Below are 19,178 nucleotides of genomic sequence, written 5' to 3'. Positions count from 1 at the left end.
GATTTTCTACACCAGTGGATCGTCCATTTCTGTTTTGAAAAAATTGGTCTTTTGACCAAGTTAAAAAAGCATAGAAGTAACAAGCGTATCAACTCCTTTACATCAACCAATTAAAGGAAAATCAATCAAACGGATATTTTAAACTCAATAGATAAAATATTTAATATCAATTTAATTAAAATACGTAAAGTTATCATAATTTAAAATATTTAAATTCATCAAGTGCTTAAAATTTAATAAATTATAAAATGAAAATGGTTTATTAAAACATACATATTTTAATTTATATTTTAAAAAATTATATTTAATTAATTATTTGTTAAAACAGTTCATGGTCAATCATTAAAAAATGATAACTCATTTTTAACGGGAGCTGCGTTAGGACACGTATATATATTTTCTAAGCTGTGAAAACTACTTGGCAAAGCTAAATAGCTAAACTTTTTGAGTTGATTCATCTGGTCAAGCTTCACAACTTTGCCACATCTACCAAAAAACCCATTCTTCAATTTTTTAAAATAATACCATGATTCAACTGGGAATAAGCAAAACATGTTCATCTTAAGGATGCCTAGAATGAAAGTCAAACGCCTATTCTCATTCTTGTTGTAACAATCAAAATTATCCTGAAAAAAATATCAATTGAAGTTCCTTCCTCCATTACAATAATAATTTAAGCAAAGAAATTTGTACAAGCTACTTGAACTATTCAACTCGGTGGCTTTTAATATTCAATCGGCAGAGATACTTGACTTCAACATTCAAATGAAAATCATCATTAGCTTAATCACTGTTAATGACTTCTTCTCACAACATTCTTCAATCTCGGGAGGTGTTTTCAGTTTACTTAGTTTAGAAATGAAAGGATTTCTACTTGTGATTTTTCAACTCTCTTTAATTCTTTCTATCATTGTTCGTGCCCAGAATCCATCAGGTTCGATAGTTTCATCTCATTATCCTGAATCCTACACTTACTCAGGGTTCTTGGAACTTAAAAACTTCCACCTTTTACAGGATTCGTCAGCATTGACTGCGGACTTGTGGATGAACCAAGCTATACAGATGAAACTACCGACATCTCTTACTCTTCGGATGTCAATTTCACAGACGGTGGTGTAAGCTACAGCGTATCATCTACATATAAGCCTTCCCTTGCAAGACAGTTCTGGAATGTTAGAAGCTTTCCCGATGGAACCAGGCACTGCTATACCCTGGTTTCTCAAGGAAGTGGCAATAAATATTTGGTGAGGGCAAGGTTTGCATATGGAAGTTACGACGGAAAAGAATCTCTTCCCGAATTTGACATTTATATCGGAGAAAAATGGTGGGGATCAGTGGTGTTTGAGGATGCATCCAGTGTAGTCACCAAGGAAATCATTTATGCTGCTTCCTCAGATTACGTTCATGTTTGTTTATTCAACACTGGCAAGGGTACACCTTTTATTTCAGTTTTAGAGGTTAGAGTTCTTAACAGTGATGCCTACCTAGTCAACTATGGGGAGCTCTTGGCAAGGCTTGATGCAGGCTTACAAGATGGTGAAATAGTCAGGTGAGAAATGTTATAATGTAACCAACCAAGTTATATCATGAACATGACATGACTTCTTTTCTTTTAATGTAGTAATGTTCTGATGTTTTTCCCTCTTTTTCTGTTCCCAAAGATTTCCAGATGATGTCTATGATAGAATATGGACGCCTTATAACTCAACTGACTGGAATCAGATAGATACCCTCCTTACCATAGACCAAGGTGCTACTTCATTTAACTTTTTACCATTGCCACCCTCCATTGTCATGGGAACTGCAGCAATTCCAGCAAATGTCACCGACAATATAGAGCTCCGCTTCGTTCCCATGTATAATTCTTCCACACTTTATGTGTACATGTTCTTTGCTGAAATCCAGAAGCTTGAGGCAAACCAAACTAGAGAGTTCAACATTTTTGTAAATGGGAACATTTTAAATATTGATCCAATCAATCCTCCGTACCTGCAGAGTGAGTATTATATGGCTATAAGCGTAAATTCGTTGGAACTTTCGATTAATAAAACTAGTAGATCAACTCTTCCACCTCTTCTCAACGCCATTGAGATATATACGTCAAGAAACTTCTCACAATCAGAAACAAATCAGAAAGACGGTATGTTCTTAGACACACTGATTTTTCTTTCTTGTATCACCTTATTATATTACTCACCTGACCTACTTATATTCATGATAATAGCTGATGGTATCAGAAATGTCAAGTCAATGTATGGAATCAAGAGAAACTGGCAAGGAGATCCTTGTACTCCACTGGTCTACTTGTGGGACGGTCTTAACTGCAGCTATGCTGAATCTGCTTCAGCAAAGATTGTATACTTGTAAGCTTGGCGTGAATTATACTAGACTGATGCAGTACTTTTAGCTCAAATTTACGCTTATATCTTCAATATTATTAACAAAATCTTACGACATGATTTTAGGAACTTATCTTCCAGTGGTTTAATTGGTAATATAGCTTCTGGCATATCCAATCTGCAGTACATAGAATATTTGTGAGTCACTGAATCTGCCTCTTACAAATAGCAAGTTACGTAGTTGATGACAGAAAGTGTATGCTTCCTCCTAATGTAGAGTATAAGAAATTTGTTTCTATTATTTTAGGGATTTGTCAAACAACAACTTGACCGGGGCCGTGCCTGATTTCCTACATCAACTACGCTTCTTAAGAGTTCTGTAAGTTAACTATATTGATCAAGCTTTCCTTGCTGAATTTGATTTTTTAATTAACTTTGTTGCTTTAATTGTTTAGAAACCTAGAAAACAATCAGCTATCAGGAACAATTCCAACGCAACTCATTCAACTTTCCCAGAACGGTTTACTTCAATCCAAGTATGTTCTGTTTCAAAATTCAGTTTTGGATAATGCCCTGCCTCTCTGTTTTGACTTCGTTCCCCATGAGTTACTCATTTTCTTACAACAATATGAGGAATGGCTTATTACGTTGGTTTACCATTGGTGAGACAATTCCCCTAACATGTTTATTTTTTAAATGGTAAGTGCAGTTTTGGTGGAAATCCAGATCTTTGCACACAAGGTTCATGCAACAATAGTAATGGCAACAGGGTTATAGTTCCACTGGTGGCATCGCTGGGAGGAGCTTTTCTGATACTAATAATAGCAGTGATTTCTTTCTGCATACACAAAAGGAGACAACTAGGTACCATGTTGTATTTATATTCTATTCGCCAAGAGGGAAGGAAAAATAGGGGATACAAAAGTAAAATGAGAAGATAATTTATTCTAATTGGAGTGTGATCGAGTTCCAAAGAATCCAATAGTTTGGACCGTTCTTCAAAGTAAAAGTGGGAAGGTTTTTCACATTGACATTCTTAAGTTGATTTTTAATTGTTTAATAGTATAAAAAGAACTCAATGAATGAAATTTAAGTTGATTTCTACATTGTATATTTTCAATTGCATTTTTATTTTGTAGACTAGTGTACAACAATTAGCAGTTATTTGCATGGATTTTGATAGTGTTTCTTTCTTCCCACGGTTTCAGCTCTCCGGAGAAAACAGATGGCCTATTCCAGAATAAAGGAGGAACTAGAGTCTAATAAACAAGAATTCACCTATGCCGAAGTCCTGACAATGACCAAAAATTTAGAAAGAGTTGTAGGGAAAGGAGGATTTGCAACAGTCTACTATGGCCGGATAGATGATACTGAGGTAGCTGTCAAAATGCTCTCTCCTTCAGCCCAAGGGTATCTGCAATTTAAGGCAGAGGTACTATGGCTGACTTCAAATATGATCATAATTATATATATACACACACTCATTAATGATATTTTGTTTATGGTAATTGAAGGGTTATTGCTTTTTTTTTTACAGGCCAAATTTGTTGCTGTAGTTCATCATAAATTTTTAACTTCTCTAATAGGATATTGTGATGATGGCGAGAAAATGGCTCTCATCTATGAGTATATGGCTAATGGAGACTTCTCAAAACATTTATCAGGTATTTTTTAAGGTCTATTTACTCCATTTAATTTTGTACCTCCCTGTATGACAATTTAGGGGCAGCTACATAATGTGTTCAAGTTTGTATCCACATTGCTAGATCAAAAAGGTACTGGTAGAAAGTACAGGCTTCTGATTCTGTAGGTGTCTCAATTATCTGCAAAAAAACTCTAAACAGTGAATGAATGCCAATAAAATATAACAAACCAATCAAGTCAAAGCAGATATATTTAAACGAAGCATAAAAGTGAGTCAAAGATCAGGTGTATGTACTGGAAAAAATCTTTTATATCATTCTGTGCCAAAACCTGATGCCTTTTCTTTTATTTCCCTGATTTGAAACAAGTGCTTTCCTTTGTGGATTCAAAAAAATGTAGGCAAAAGCAAAATTATATTGAGTTGGAACCAACGACTTCAAATTGCAGTGGATGCTGCAGAAGGTAAGTATGGAATGAATCCTTTTGCCCCTCCCCTCTTTCTTTACAGTGAGAGTTTTATGCAACAAAAATGTAAGTTGAAACTTTAACTGTAGGATTGGAGTATTTGCACCATGGCTGCAATGCGCCAATTGTTCACAGAGATGTTAAGACTCAAAACATCTTGGTGAATGAAAATTTGAGGGGTAAACTAGCTGATTTTGGGTTGTCAAAGATCTATCCTAATGAAAGTGACACCCATATGGTCACAGTGGTAGCTGGCACCCTTGGTTATCTTGATCCAGAGTAAGTTATTATTTTTACTCAAACCCTGGTGGCAAAAGTCAAGAGTCTTAAGACAACAACATTTCATTTAAATTGAGTTTTAAATTTCTATTCGTCAGGTACCATAGATCAAACAGGTTGAAGGCAAAAAGTGATGTTTTCAGTTTTGGAGTAGTACTGCTTGAGATAATCACAGGTCAACCTGCTATAACCAAATCTGAAGAGAAAATTCACATAATTCAATGGGTTGATTCTGAGCTTCTTGAAAAGGAGATCAAAGATATTGTAGATTCAAGATTGCAGGGAGAATTTGACATTGATTCTGTAAAGAAGGTTTTAGACATTGCAATGGCTTGTGTAGCACCCATTTCCATTAACAGGCCAACCATGAGTCATGTAGTTCACGAACTGAAACAGTGTTTGTCAAACGAGATTATTCCTCCCTTTAACTCTGACAATCTTAAGAGTTCATCCAACAGCTCAATCACTGTTTCCTTTGATGGAATTAGTGGACTGAGCTCTCTAGTGAGATAGTGAATTTGGAAAAGTTTTGGTGTAAATGTACAAGTTTATTATTATCAGTGTGAAAAAAATTACACTAAACCAATTAGAAATAATCATTATTGTTATTCTTAACTTGATTATTCTAAAAGTAAACATATTTAAATGACTGATTTTGAACATCCAACATCCTCTCAGACCTAGGTAATCAATTTTTGGTACTTGAAATCATTTATAATTCATTTTTTTAAGGTATCTATGGATAAAAATTTCTCAATGATTATGTCCAACTTTTCAAATGTTTCTTTTGCATCTTTTTCAAGTACAAATGAAATTAACTAAGGAAAGAGACAACAGTAAGGAATTTTTTTTTTCTACTTAAGTTTATCTACAAAATTTTTATTTCGATTATTTGACAAGTTATTTTCTCGGAATTCTGTAACATGTTAAATTTGTATTATTTTGCTAATAACTTTCTTACTTTGCAGAAATTCTAACTTAGTAATTTTTTTTATCACGTTATGGAGCAAACAAACTATTTTTAAAAAAGGGAGAACAACTTAGAAATCTTCTGCTTTATTTTATCTTTAAATTCGTTATTTGAAATAATTTATAATTTATCTACTCACTATTTTGTATCTCGCGTAATCTTTATAGTTTTTTGTTAATAATTTTATTATTTCCTTTGGAAAGTTCCAATTTTTACAAATAAAAAATTAACATGTTAACTACCAATTATAATTGTTTAAATGGATACAAGAAATAAAAATCTAACCTTGTGCAAATACGAGATTGATGTTTGGAACCAGTTTTTGAAAAAAGTCATTGCAGTATGTGCAAAATGAAGAACAGGAGCGAGGGGAGTCAGAGATGCAATGAGAATTAAAAAAAAAAAAAAGGAAGATGGGAAAACTCAACTTTACTGAAAGTAAATACTAAATAACATATACTGCTGCATCTTTCCAAATGCTACAAAAAAAAATCTAACTAAATATATTAATCATGATAACCTACGCCTTTATTTTAAATTCTTTATCACTTTCTTTATTTCTTATTTTGTTTATATTCTGTAAATCATTTATGATACAATATTGTAAAATGTATTAAAAACCATGTTCTTATGTAACACACGTCACAAGTACAACATATTTTAAAATAATTCTGAAATAAACGTACTTTATATTAAAGTATTACATCATCACAAGATACTCAAATATCAATAATTCATCATATTATAAATTATTATATCTAAATTAACATTACTTTCTATTAATAATTTTTCTGGGTCTTCATTGTATATATGCATTCTCTCATTTTGAATATGAATCCTAATTTTTGAAGTATCTATTCATAATTAGATGCCATGAATAATTAAAAAAGTCATCAAAAAAAGAAAAAAAATTAACATTATATTTTTTTCAATATCAAATATTTAAAAGAAAAATATAATTATATAAATTTTAAATTAGAATACCAAATAATAATGGAGAAAAAGTGAAAAAAATTATATAAAATATTACACACTACATATAAATAAAATTTCACCACAATCAAAATGTTTATTAATTTTAAAAATATTCAAGTTTAAAAATATTTCAAATGTATTTTTACTTTCTTTCTGTAAATTCTAAGAAAATTTCTTTCGTATACACTAATAAAATATATATAATACACAACTTAAACAAAATGGCATAGAAAAAAAAGTATTTGGAGTTTAGAACTAGATCTTTTATCTTTTTTAACTTTAACAATAAATAATATTCATCATTGTTAAATTATTATATTATAATAAAGAAAAAAGTCATTTGGTAAAAATTATAAGATAGAAAATGAAAATAATTATATAAAAAAATCTTAAAGAAAAGAGAATTCTACATTATAAAAATAAACAATAATAAAATGTAAAAAAAATGTCAAATGACCAAATTAGTCTACGCATTAACAAATAATAAAAATTATTTTAGTAAAACAAAAATTCTTTAAATAAAATAAAAATTAAGGATAAAAGAGAAAGAGAATAACAAGACAAGTCTTTTATAACTATTTAAATGAAGTGTTTATGCAACACTTCAAATTGATAGCCAAACATGTTATTTTAAAAATTAAATAATAAATAAAAATGTTAAAATAAATAAAAATAATTAAATATTCGACTTAAAAACTATTTAATTTATTAAAATTAATCATATAACTTTAGCATAACATACAAATAAATTATATAATTAAGATTATGATAAAAGAATAAAAATATTAGAAGTATACTATTATAATAGTACAAAGATAAAGATGAGTATTAAGACAGGTACGAGGGAAAAAAAATATCTAGATATTAATCTCATCCTCATACTTAATTAAATGATAAAATAAAGATAGGTTTACATAATGTTTACGAATTTATTTATCATTTTTAACTAGAATAATGAGTTAAGCAATAGATTTTAAAATATTGAAACACATCATTAACAAAAAAAATTAAACAAAAATAAAATAATTCAACAAAATCTTTTAATAAAGAAACAATTGAAAATAGTCTATAAAATATTCAAAACTTAATTAATCACATTTTTTTCACATTTTCAATTTAATATGATATAAATCATAAAATAATATCTAGAAAATATTTAAATATTCCTTATTTTTTTCCTCAACCGGATACAAAGCAATGCTCAACTAAGAAATAATTTATTTATATAATTTAACAGGAGAATGTAATATTTTATTGATACTTTTTTGCTACTTTTAAAAAAAACTATCTTACTTTGTTTAGCATTGCTTTGTATCATATCAGGAAGTAAATGAACTGAATAGAAAATAGTGAGGAAAAAAAGAACAGGAATCATGACATCAAGCCATGTTTATATTATTTCATGTAGCTATTTCTTTTATGTTTCGAAACTTACACAAACAAGATGAATTGTGTAAAGTTTCTGGACTAATATATAGGTTTGTGTTTTATACGTACCTTTGGTCTTAAATATAGATTTTGAAGTTACTAACTTTAGTGTTATAGTGTTTTGAGTAGCAGTGATCTCTGAAGGAGAGGTAGGAGTTTGCTAGAAATATATAACATCAATCTGTGTCATACAAAGCTAGAGACATTAGATTTTAGAGAATAGAAAAAGAAGATGCTGGTTTTATATGTTAAACTCGAGAGTGAAAGAAGTAGTGGGAGATCATGTAGAGTTTTATACTTGGTGATGATGAATGGTAAACAAAAAGTGGGAATAATTCTAAAGCATGACAGACGAAAGGCCGAAAGGGTTTCATTGCCACATGCAGATACAGTAGCATTGCAAAGAGGCATGTGCTTAGCTAAGATATTCGAGCCAAAGTAAAATAATCCATCTTCAACCCCTTTTTCGCCAAACCCACATCATGTTTCGTTGTAGCCGTCGTTATCATATTCATCATCATTAACAATATCATTAGTTACACTAATATTTAAGACCTACTTGGAACCTTTTAATAAGACACACGGGTTTCCTTTATCTATTGCTCATGACAAACACCCCTGCCAAAAAAGAAGAATATACACGTGCTCGGCAATGAGTTTAGAGTGATTTTCGAGAGCACGCTTTGGGTTGAATCAAGGAGACAGGACCACTGACTCAGTTCACTACTCTTGAGAGAATGTCTCTATCGTTTGTTTATTCATCTACCTTGAAGATCTCCAAGAAAAGAAAAGCACTTTTAAGTACATGGATTGCATTAAACTAGTTTAAAACCAACTTAAAGTGGCAATCACTTTCTAGCCCTTCATCTTAATCATGGGTGTTATAATTGCTAGACCTTTCTGTAAGCTAAAAGGTTGTGTAATTTGCTTCCTTTACTTTCACTACTTTTACAATAACCATCTTTCCTTCTTGAAAATAAAATTCAATGTCGTGGAAGCATTAAAAGCTTTAGTTTAGACAAAAGTACCTTAATTCACTCACTCTTTGCATGCCCTTAATTTATGATAGCAACTAGAATTGTCGTGATTGATGAAGAAAAATTATAGCACATATAGCAAAATTGAAGTTTTGGCTAGGACATATGAACATATGCTAATCAAAGTCACGAATGGAATATAATTAGAGGTTATGGGTTCTCAGACCCTTTTTTTTACATTTTTTTTCTTCTCTTTCACGATAATAATCATTTCCTACCCTTGGACTGTTGGTTGTGGGTGTTCCCGCTAGGGTTTTGGACTGGGAAATGTGTTTGTACGGGAAAAGAAGGGTTGAAAGAGAAGGCTATGTTAGGAGGACAATTCATTGTGTCAAGCTTGTTACCTAAATTTTCTAGTGTTTTAACTTGTGCTCTGAGAAACTTGAGGTAGTTTGCAGCTTCATCAAGCATTGATGCAGTGTCCATCTTGCTTCCACCAGGCACAATCTTCTGCAAAACCCTAATCCTCTCACTTATTCTCTCCCTTCTTTCCCTGGCAGCCACAGTCTGTGGATCAGTTGATATCCTAACGTTCTTCCTTTTAGGCTTTTCCACCACTTCCAATCCCAAGTTCACTGGCCGAAAAGCTGCAGCCCTATATATCATTTCCTTCATTTGTGCTATGGCCTCTGGATCAGGTTCTTCAAAGGAAGGTGACACGGATGAATTTGGCTGCTGGAAGTTGATATTTGATGAACCAGGATGCCTGTTCCATCTGGGTCTCTTGAACTTTGGTGAAGTCTCTGAGATGAGCCTGAAACCACCTTCGGTGGCAAAAGAATTCTGAGCAACGCTGAAGCATGAATTGCTCCCTTTTGTGCAAATAACTTCAGAATCTATAACTCTTCCTTGACTGATATATTGATCAGAGAAGCTTTGAGACGCTGCTTCATCCAGCTCATTCACTGATGCATACCTCATGTCACTGTTTCTGGCATTGGAAGCATTGCTCTCAGATTCACCAGAGGAGACTGCACTGCCATAACTGAAGTTGCATAAGTTTCTGCAGTCAGATAAAATCATCATGGAAATCCCATCATCTTCGAGAGACGTGTCTGTGTTGCCATTCTTAGTAGCTGAAAGCAAGCAATCAAGTGACTCGAGAGAGCAGGTAGCCTTGACGTTTTGCGTGCCGCTGATAAGGTGTTGTTGCTGGTGGGCCATGTTGAAATCTGCTACATAATTGCTAGTTTGGTTCATATTCGCCGAAAGGGACGGGCATGATTGAGATGTTAAAGCTTCTCCCCAACTGGCTCCAACTGCTCCTGATTTCACAGGCATGGTTGCTGTTCTTTGTGACAGATTCATATTTGGCAAGATACTCATTATCTCAGAAGTGGATGGATGAACCATCTCCCTCGCTTTTTCAGAACTTGGATACGGATAACATGTTTGATTGTGAACACTCGAACAAAGGTGTGGCATCGAATGATGATACTCTCCTTCAAGGTCCTGAGGCTGACTGCTCCACAAGATCGGTATGTTACCAACAAGTTGTGATGAAGAATCCCAACTTAGACCGTCCATAGATGATTGATTACTTGACAACAATCACTGATGAAGTGAAACTAAAAGAGATCCAAATGACAGTTGAAAGACAAAGTGATCCTTCTTAATCACCTATACATCATGTTGAAGACATATATCAGAAGCCAAAATTAACGTATACATTTCCAAATGTATTATTATGTGTAGCAGATACATACCATGTCTCAAACAGGACTGTCTACTGTCTACATGTGTGAAAAACTAAAAAGTATATGTTAAGGTACAGATATGATTATAGTGTTAAAGAGCTTACCAATGCCAGATCTAGCTGTTTCCAGAACAAGAAAACTAAACCAAGAGCCAAAAGGATGAGTAGAATCCTTGCTTGGGTCAGGAACTGAACAGGGTGTAGCATTAGCTGCCTTCTTCAACTGAGTAGGATGAAGATTGTGATAAAGGGAAAGAAAACAACCAAAGCTTATGTCAGATTGGGCAACTGAATTTTATGTACTGTTTCATTATGAATAGTAACACAATGACTTTAAGTTTAGTTCAGTTCTGTGCTTCAAAACATTGACCAGATACGTTTAAAAACTTACGAGAGAAAAAAGCGAGAGAATAAACATTGTACCTTCAGATGCCATGGAATACAAGTACTGAGGATGCAGTGTGTATGTTGAATGGAAGCTTATATAGATTGGAAGAACAAAAGGTACAAGCTTTTAGAATAAAAATATCGGAACTTGAGCAACTATGTCAGGAAATGCTACAATAAATAGGCATCGATCATGTATTATGAGAAAAAGGAGAGGGTATATAATATGCTTTGACAGTTTTTGAGCAGTACAATGGTTTTTGGAAAAGATAAGGCTAATGGGTGTGTAAGACTATATTTTTGCAGACGGGAACATGAAAATTTTGAATCTCAGCTAATTGAATACTTTATCATCTTTTTGTATGCTTTTTAAGTGGGGAAAGCTCTGACCTCTTTTTGGTTGCTTATGGATATTCCATGCGCACTGTAAAGTTGCAGTGAAAGTGAGAGCACCTATTCCAGCATCACTCTCTTTCCAAAGATTTTTGTTAATCATAGTTTTAATCATAGCCTTGTGATGTTTTTCACTTTCTACTATCGTAATTGTTTAAGTCGAAGTGGTAAATTCTTTGAGGAATCTACTGATTATATCAGAACCACAGTACTGACGTGTAAGATTCAACTTTCTGCAGTTTGAAATGCTCCATCTTGAAATGCAACACTTCAAATTTTTTTAGTAAGAAGTACATAATACAGAGGCTTTTACATCTTTGTATCTCATTTAAAATACTGTAACTTTCTTTGTATATAACAGCTTATGAAAAGTGGGGATGAGAAAATGGTTTGGGAATAGTATTATTCTTAAGGGAATAATGGAACAGGAAAAGTGGTGGCAGAGTAGCAGAAATTAGGAGAAAGAGAAAGGTGTTTGGTATGGCAAAATGTGTCTGGTCAGGTTTGTGGTTATGTCTGAACTTTATAAGAGTTGAGTTGGTTTGATTTCATTGCATTGCTCTCATGGAGACAACGAAGGAGGGGTCTCACTTCTCATGAGCTCCTCACATGCACCCCATCATTACACTTCATTCAATGGCTTCTCATACCATTCAACTCTAGTCTTTCTCTCTTATTTCACACCATTCATGTTTCATTGGACGACATCTGAGTCATTGATTCATTCATTTAAGGTTTTTTTATAGAAAATAGTGTCGAATTAAAATATTATTAGAGTCTGATTGATATTGTGTCTTGTCAATAAATCTATTCGTTCATGACGTGTTCCGTTAAGATTAACTGGCCATGAAGTTTAAGCTTTAAATACTCATTTTTTTTACTACATTATTGGTTTCAAGTATCAATATTTGTGAAGGTTAATATATGTCAGAATCCTGATTCATGTGTTTAATGAAATTGCACTTCTTTGTTATTTTGTTTCCATTCATGAACCTAAAAATTAAAACTTTTTTATGGAATTTATTCTCTGTTACTTATGACCTATAAAGGTTTTTACTTTTACATCAATAACTCATTATAAGAAATAAAGAAGTTTAAGGGCCAAAGAAGAATTATAGTGCAATTTTTTTCTAAATTTAGTAAATAAGTAAGTTATGTTTAGAACAACATCTTCATAAAAAAACGTTATTTTAAAACATGCCTTTTTTTTAATGTTAAAATCTTATCTTGGCCGTACGTACCAGTTTAAATGTATTTTATTTAGAAGTCATTGTTTAAAAACCTAACTTTAGATTATTATATTTTAAATTTTGGATGAAGGCGTGTTTATAAATAGAACTTTAGTGATTTTTTTAGTGTATATTGAATCGTGTTTATAAATACAATTTTAAGCTTCTTTTGAAATTAAGATTCGTATTTGTAAGTATGATTTTAATACAAATTAAAAAATATTAAGTCTGACTTCAACATGTTATGCTAAATGCTTTTGAACGATGTGAATTGTTTAAATTATTAATAGTGAATATCTTGTTTGTTTATTTATTAATATATTGTTTAATCTCATAATTCAGCTTATTTTGTAAATAGTTTTATTTAAGAATAATTTAGTTTTTAAAAATTAAGTTAACATAAGTTGGTTCAGTTTTTTTAATAATTCAATCTTTTACACAATTCAGTATGATTTAGTTTAATTCAAATATATTTCTTTTAATGTCTTTAAAAAATATAAAAAATTATTGACAATATTGAATAGTAAATTAAATAGCAGTTATAAGTTAAGTAGAGGAATTGTAGGTGGATACAAAGTGTTGAAGGTATCTACCATTCATCCCACTTCACACTTTCAATTCTATCCAAAACCCTTCACTCAAATGTCATTTTCACCTTCTTATCTTTTTCATCTACTCTTGTTTTTTTTCTCCCATTTATAATAAAGTTTCACTTCAATATTTTGGCTTTATATTCCATTTAAACCACTTCTTTTATTTTTATATATGACATTTTTAAATATCAACATCATAACGTACATCTTATTATGAGAAAAAAAATTACTAATTCACATAAGAGATCCTTAAAATAAGTTCTTGAAATAAAAAATAACATTCCAGGTAAAACACTAGATAATAATAAGAATACAAATTGTTTTTCTGACTTTAAATCTCTTGTATCATGACTGATTAAACGGCATACTAATTGTGTGTGCATAAAACTTATATAAAGATTACAGTCTTTTTAATTGGGAATTTGAGATTAAAAAGCTGCATATTATCATATAAATATGCAGAAAAAAATATTCTTAAAATAGATCGTGACACCTAATAGCTTATTGAAAATTATATTTTTTTCAAACCATGTTTATACATTGATGGTAATTTCTTCCACAAGTAAAAACGCAAAACAGAGTTTGAACTATGACTGGAGAAAGATCCGTTTTCATTTTGGTGGGCCCCACTATGGGCCTTCACTGAGCATATGCGTGCCCGGCCCAAGAATATAGGACGGCTCTCATCTCGGCTCAATAACCAGCTGCTTACGGTCTTCAATTTAGAATTTTATTTTATAATGTAGGGCCCACGATTTGTTGACATGGCCACTTTTCATTGGTTCAAATGCTCATCCAAACAAATCATTAAATATTTCTTTATTACGATTTATTAACCTTCTGGATCAATATTTATACATTTAAATTTATAGTTTACCACACAATCTTACAACACAAATATATATATATATATATATATATATATATATATATAGACACACACACAGGATAAGTGTCTTATTATCACTTACAATATTAATTTGTAAATTAAAAGGATAATTTTTTTATTAGAAATAGTATCAAAATTTATTAGAGAAATTAAACTTAGTTATATATTTTACAATTCAACTATTATTATTTTATATACTATCTTATTTAAGTTTATTTTTCATATTTTATAAAAAAAAAATTCATTCATCTTTTACTAAATTTATAATGAGACAATGACGTTTTAAAAAAGAAAAAAATATTAGTTTGTTATTTATTTTAAGAAAACTATTTTGATCTTATGTTATTTTAATATTTTTCATCACACGTGATTTTTTATCTGAAGTTTAAAACTTCCATAAGATATATAAAAACTATAAAGTTGGTGATAAAACATGAGAAAAGTTAAAAAATAAAATTTACAAAATAAAAATTACTAATTAATAAAATTTCGATTACATATTCCAATAAAATTAGTCACTTTAGTTTTTAATCAATATTTTTAAAACAATAATTGTCATTTGTCAAAGTATAATATTTTAAAATCACTTAGTAATCTCTAGTGAAAAAAAAACAGAAAGGAGTGGTATTATGACATGATGTGGGTACCAAGCCATTTGATCCAACCACCATCCATCCTTAGCATTATTATTATATCTTATACAATTTCAATATGCATATTTTTTATTATTATTATTACTATTATTATTATTATTATTATTATTATTATTATTATTATTATTTCAATGTTTTCATTAACAAATGAAAATGGAAGGCTTAACAGTGCGGTTAACGAAACACACTTATTTAAATTTTTTCAATTTGTGTATTTAATAAATTATAAATTTTAGTTTTAAGTTACACAACAAGTATTTATTTATATTTTATCTTTATTATTATATTGCTTTGTTAGTTGATGTTTGACGTATTCTTACATTTTTTTTATTAATTTCTCAACTTGAAAGTGAACATCGTGCACTAAAATTGCTCTATGATAGGTATCATATTCAGCCTAAAAAACATTTTGTTAAGTTATAATTATCAAATTAAGCAGTTTGCAGCCATATGAATTCGCTGCTATTATGTTGTCGGATTATAATGTCGGAAATTTCAGATTAACAATGTCGGAAATTTCATTTGAAGTAAAATAAACTATTTGAAGATTGTAAAGTCTTAATTTTAATTAAGTATATGTCTAATGGAGTAGTTTTTATGTTTAGATTATTTTTACTTAATCATAACATTTATTTTATCTTCCATCTTTTTCCATTTATTATTTTTTTTTTTATCTTTTTCTTCATATAATTAGGAACATTAATTTGTCATTCTCTCCTTTTTCAATTGTTTCAAAAAAGTTATTGCATAAGGATGGAAAGTTTAGAGAAAAAGTGAGATAAGCATGGAGCAATGATTTGAAGGAAAGAGTTTTATGCAAAGTGCAGGTTCTATATGGTTGAGCCAAATTCAAATTGATTAAAGCACTGAATAAAGATGGGATGATGAACCCCACACCTATTACTATTACAATTTCTAGCCTTCACTACAAACCTTGAATGATACAATGCACACTTTTATTATATTATATCATAATAAACTTTTCAAACGCAGAAGAATGGTCATTTAATAGAAATGTCTCCTCAATTAGTTTATTTTCATTTGATAAAATATTATAATTTTAATACTTGTGTTGTAGGCTGACTTGACACCCTTATTATATAAAGAAAATGTTTCTTTTATATAACTTCTCTTTTTAATAATAAAGAGACTTAGATCTAATTTAATTTTCATTTATTTGACATAAATTAAAAAAATTAAAATTATTACAAAAAAATGAATTTGTGTACTTTAGAAGAAAAAAATAAAATTATATATAAAGACATAAAAAATAAAATTTACTGAGGATATAAAAATAAAATTATACATAAAAAAAAATTATATATAAAAGTATATTTTTGTAATAATTAACTTTTACAAACAAAGACGGGAGGAAATATGAAAAAGAAAGAATATATAAAGACAAAGAAGAGACAGATGCAGCAACTTTCAGTGAGGTCTGAATAATGTGAACTGAGGTGTCCCATTGCCAGCTATATCCTAGATATCCTTCCTTCTCTGCAACATCATTCACCATGTCTTCTATGAAAAACAATACTTTTTCAGTACTTTTTAACCACCATTTCTTTCTACATATATTTATCACTCATTCATCTTTACATAACTCATATATTTCTTTCATCATTATTAAAAATCATCATAATATTCGTTTTGTCAAACAATTCTTTAATTGAAAAATGAAAAAACACACAGTATCTTAGAATTTTTATGATACTCACTATTCTCATATACATAGTAAAAGAGAACTTATCTAAATTTATTGTATAGTTTCTTCTTGTCAAATGTTCTCCCTTCTCTTACTTCTCTTTAATGTTTTCTTGATGATATAGAAATTGTCAAGGATGTTTTTCCCTGTCAAAGTCACAGCTTCATTTTCTTTCCTCATACCGTTATTTTTCTCTTTTTCACTTTTCTTTTACAAACTTAACAGTAGTAAAACTTTTTTCTTCTGTTATGATATTTAACCAACTTTAATAAAATACCAAAATGTCCTTTATTGAAGTGAGAAGAGAGGGATTAAGTTTAATAACTTTAAAATAATCCCTATGACTTTAATACCTTATATTCTAATAATTATCATATTAGAATCTCTACATCAAAGTTATACTTTAAATTAGATGAACCAATTCTTAAATTAATATAATTTAACATTCTCCCACTTGGTTCATGTGATGAGTTGAAGATCTAAAACTAAACTTTAAGTGCGCACTATTCATTAGAATTATCAAGTCATCATCCTTATATGAATTGAAATGATAGGATCATAACGAGCAAAAGTCATAAACGATAAGATTCTTTTCATGTATATCATAATCAAACAAACTCAACATAACTCTTATATTGTGCAGGATTCCTTTAAATTACATGAACTAATTCTTAAATTAATATAATTTAACAGATTTAGCATAAGATTGAACATTAATTATACAAGAGTTAAAGACATTATCTTAAGGTAGAGAAATGAAAGAAAGATGTCGGCCAAAGAAGAGATTATAACAGGAATGGTGACTTGTCGTGGTCGTAAAAAAGGTTCTATTGCTCTCTTTTATGGCAGTGAGTGAGTGTTTTTGAATCCATGCATGCACATAGAAGGACTTTGTCACATTCAATGGCCTTAGCTCAACAACCAAATACAATGAAAGACCCTACAATGAAGGAAGATGATGATGTTGACTCCCACGTGCACACCACACCAGGCCCACACAATCATCCCTGTCGTTTTCCCTTCCTTCCTCCTTCAACTTCAATGACTCTTCATTACACTTACCATCCACCTAACTTTTACTGCATATACACAACTACATTCCAACAGTGCTACAATCATTTTAGCAAACTCCCAAATTTATAAAACTTTAGTCCCTCATTCATTGTACCATAGAAAATGTGTCTGTTCTCTTAGTTTCAACAATAATTTTTCACTTCAATATTAACATTAATTACAATCTAAATCTGTAAAAGTTAATCAAAGTTCTAATAATACAACTTTTTAACAAGGGAATACAATTTTCTTAATTATATTGAAAAGATTAATCCTATAATGTTCCCTCCACTCAAAAATATTCTATCCACGGTTTTAGTAAGTAACATTTTTTCTTTCCATTCATGGACCTATTCCCACGTTGAAAGTGATAACATAGATTTTGTTGACAAAATTTTAATACACGTGTAATTTTTTTTATTGAATTTAGAATATATCATTACAATAACAAATAAATAATTAATCAGAGAGTGTCAAAATGTTGAAAAAATTTGTATAAAAATATTTTTTTCATAAAAAAATCTAATCTGTGTTAATTAAAAATTACAACTCTGATTTATTGGTTGAAGTACATATCCACTATTTTATTTATTTTTATAATAAAGAGAACTTTAAAACTGATTTAGAGGAGTCCAACCACAGTTAGAATTCTGTCAATAAGTACGTTTAGTTTATAAGGATGTAATTCTTCTGAAATAAGCTTATTTGATAAAGGGAACATAATACCGTGATAACTTTCATGTATATATTATTACATTTTAAAATTTATTTATATTATCAAAACATAACATTTTATTATTATTATTATTAAAAGAAGTTGTAGAGTGGTTGTTAAAAAAAATGTCAAAATGATAATTTTGTTAAATTCATATCAGATTTCAGTTAACTAGATAAATTATTTGGATTCATGGTGGATAATGTTTAGGGTGCAGAAGCTTTGATGGGGTGCAGGAAGAAACAGCCAATTTTTGTTAGATTCCTTGGATTTGGTCGGTTGAAGTTTTTTTGTTAACTCCTAACCCTATTAATGCCAATATCTGCAGTGAGATAGTATATGGAACTTTTAAACCAAGCTGCCCAATTGTCCGTACTTTAAAATTATTGACATGAGTGTGTCACGGGAGAAAACAATATCGTGTCTCACACCATTTAAAGCCCTAGCCTTGTTTATGAACGTAACAGAGTAGACTTTGAATAAATTACCATAGTCTGTCTTTCTGGTTTTGTGTCCATGTCTATTAAGAAACGAAAATGTTATTAAAACTAAACCTTATGAAAAAAAAATTGTTCATTTTTTTTTATTGTTACTTATATTGTTACTTGTTCATTGTCAACTAGACACTTTCAACTTATATACTTAGATCATAGTTTTTTATTTCTAAATAATAAACTCTACCATTAAAACACAATTAATATCTATTATTGTCTAATAACTACTGCGTA

At 30.2% G+C, this 19,178-nt stretch overlaps 1 protein-coding gene and 1 pseudogene across 2 annotated transcripts; one reads left to right on the top strand and one right to left on the bottom strand.

The window, feature by feature from the left end:
* The first annotated feature begins 635 nt into the window (after positions 1 to 635).
* Positions 636 to 5,261, top strand: LOC124820338 (putative LRR receptor-like serine/threonine-protein kinase At1g05700). The gene is made up of 13 exons (XM_047292008.2): positions 636 to 934; positions 1,015 to 1,549; positions 1,662 to 2,140; positions 2,225 to 2,363; positions 2,466 to 2,537; positions 2,647 to 2,718; positions 2,795 to 2,875; positions 3,049 to 3,203; positions 3,548 to 3,771; positions 3,877 to 4,003; positions 4,383 to 4,445; positions 4,538 to 4,727; positions 4,826 to 5,261. The coding sequence occupies exons 1-13, from the start codon at positions 766 to 768 to the stop codon at positions 5,238 to 5,240; spliced, it is 2,721 nt and encodes a 906-aa protein (XP_047147964.1). The 5' UTR covers positions 636 to 765; the 3' UTR covers positions 5,241 to 5,261.
* Positions 5,262 to 9,186: 3,925 nt separating this feature from the next.
* Positions 9,187 to 11,066, bottom strand: LOC124820336 (transcription factor bHLH87 pseudogene; annotated as a pseudogene). The gene is made up of 2 exons (XR_015780394.1): positions 10,939 to 11,066; positions 9,187 to 10,757 (listed from the first exon to the last, which is right to left on the bottom strand). The product of XR_015780394.1 is annotated as a transcription factor bHLH87 pseudogene (transcript).
* Positions 11,067 to 19,178: the final 8,112 nt, after the last annotated feature.

The sequence above is a fragment of the Vigna umbellata genome, chromosome 6, assembly GCF_029865625.1.
Source record: "Vigna umbellata cultivar VRB3 chromosome 6, Vumbellata_1.0, whole genome shotgun sequence".
NCBI lineage: Eukaryota > Viridiplantae > Streptophyta > Magnoliopsida > Fabales > Fabaceae > Vigna > Vigna umbellata.
Note: the sequence above shows the minus strand (reverse complement) of the source record. Positions and strands in the feature narration are given on the sequence as shown.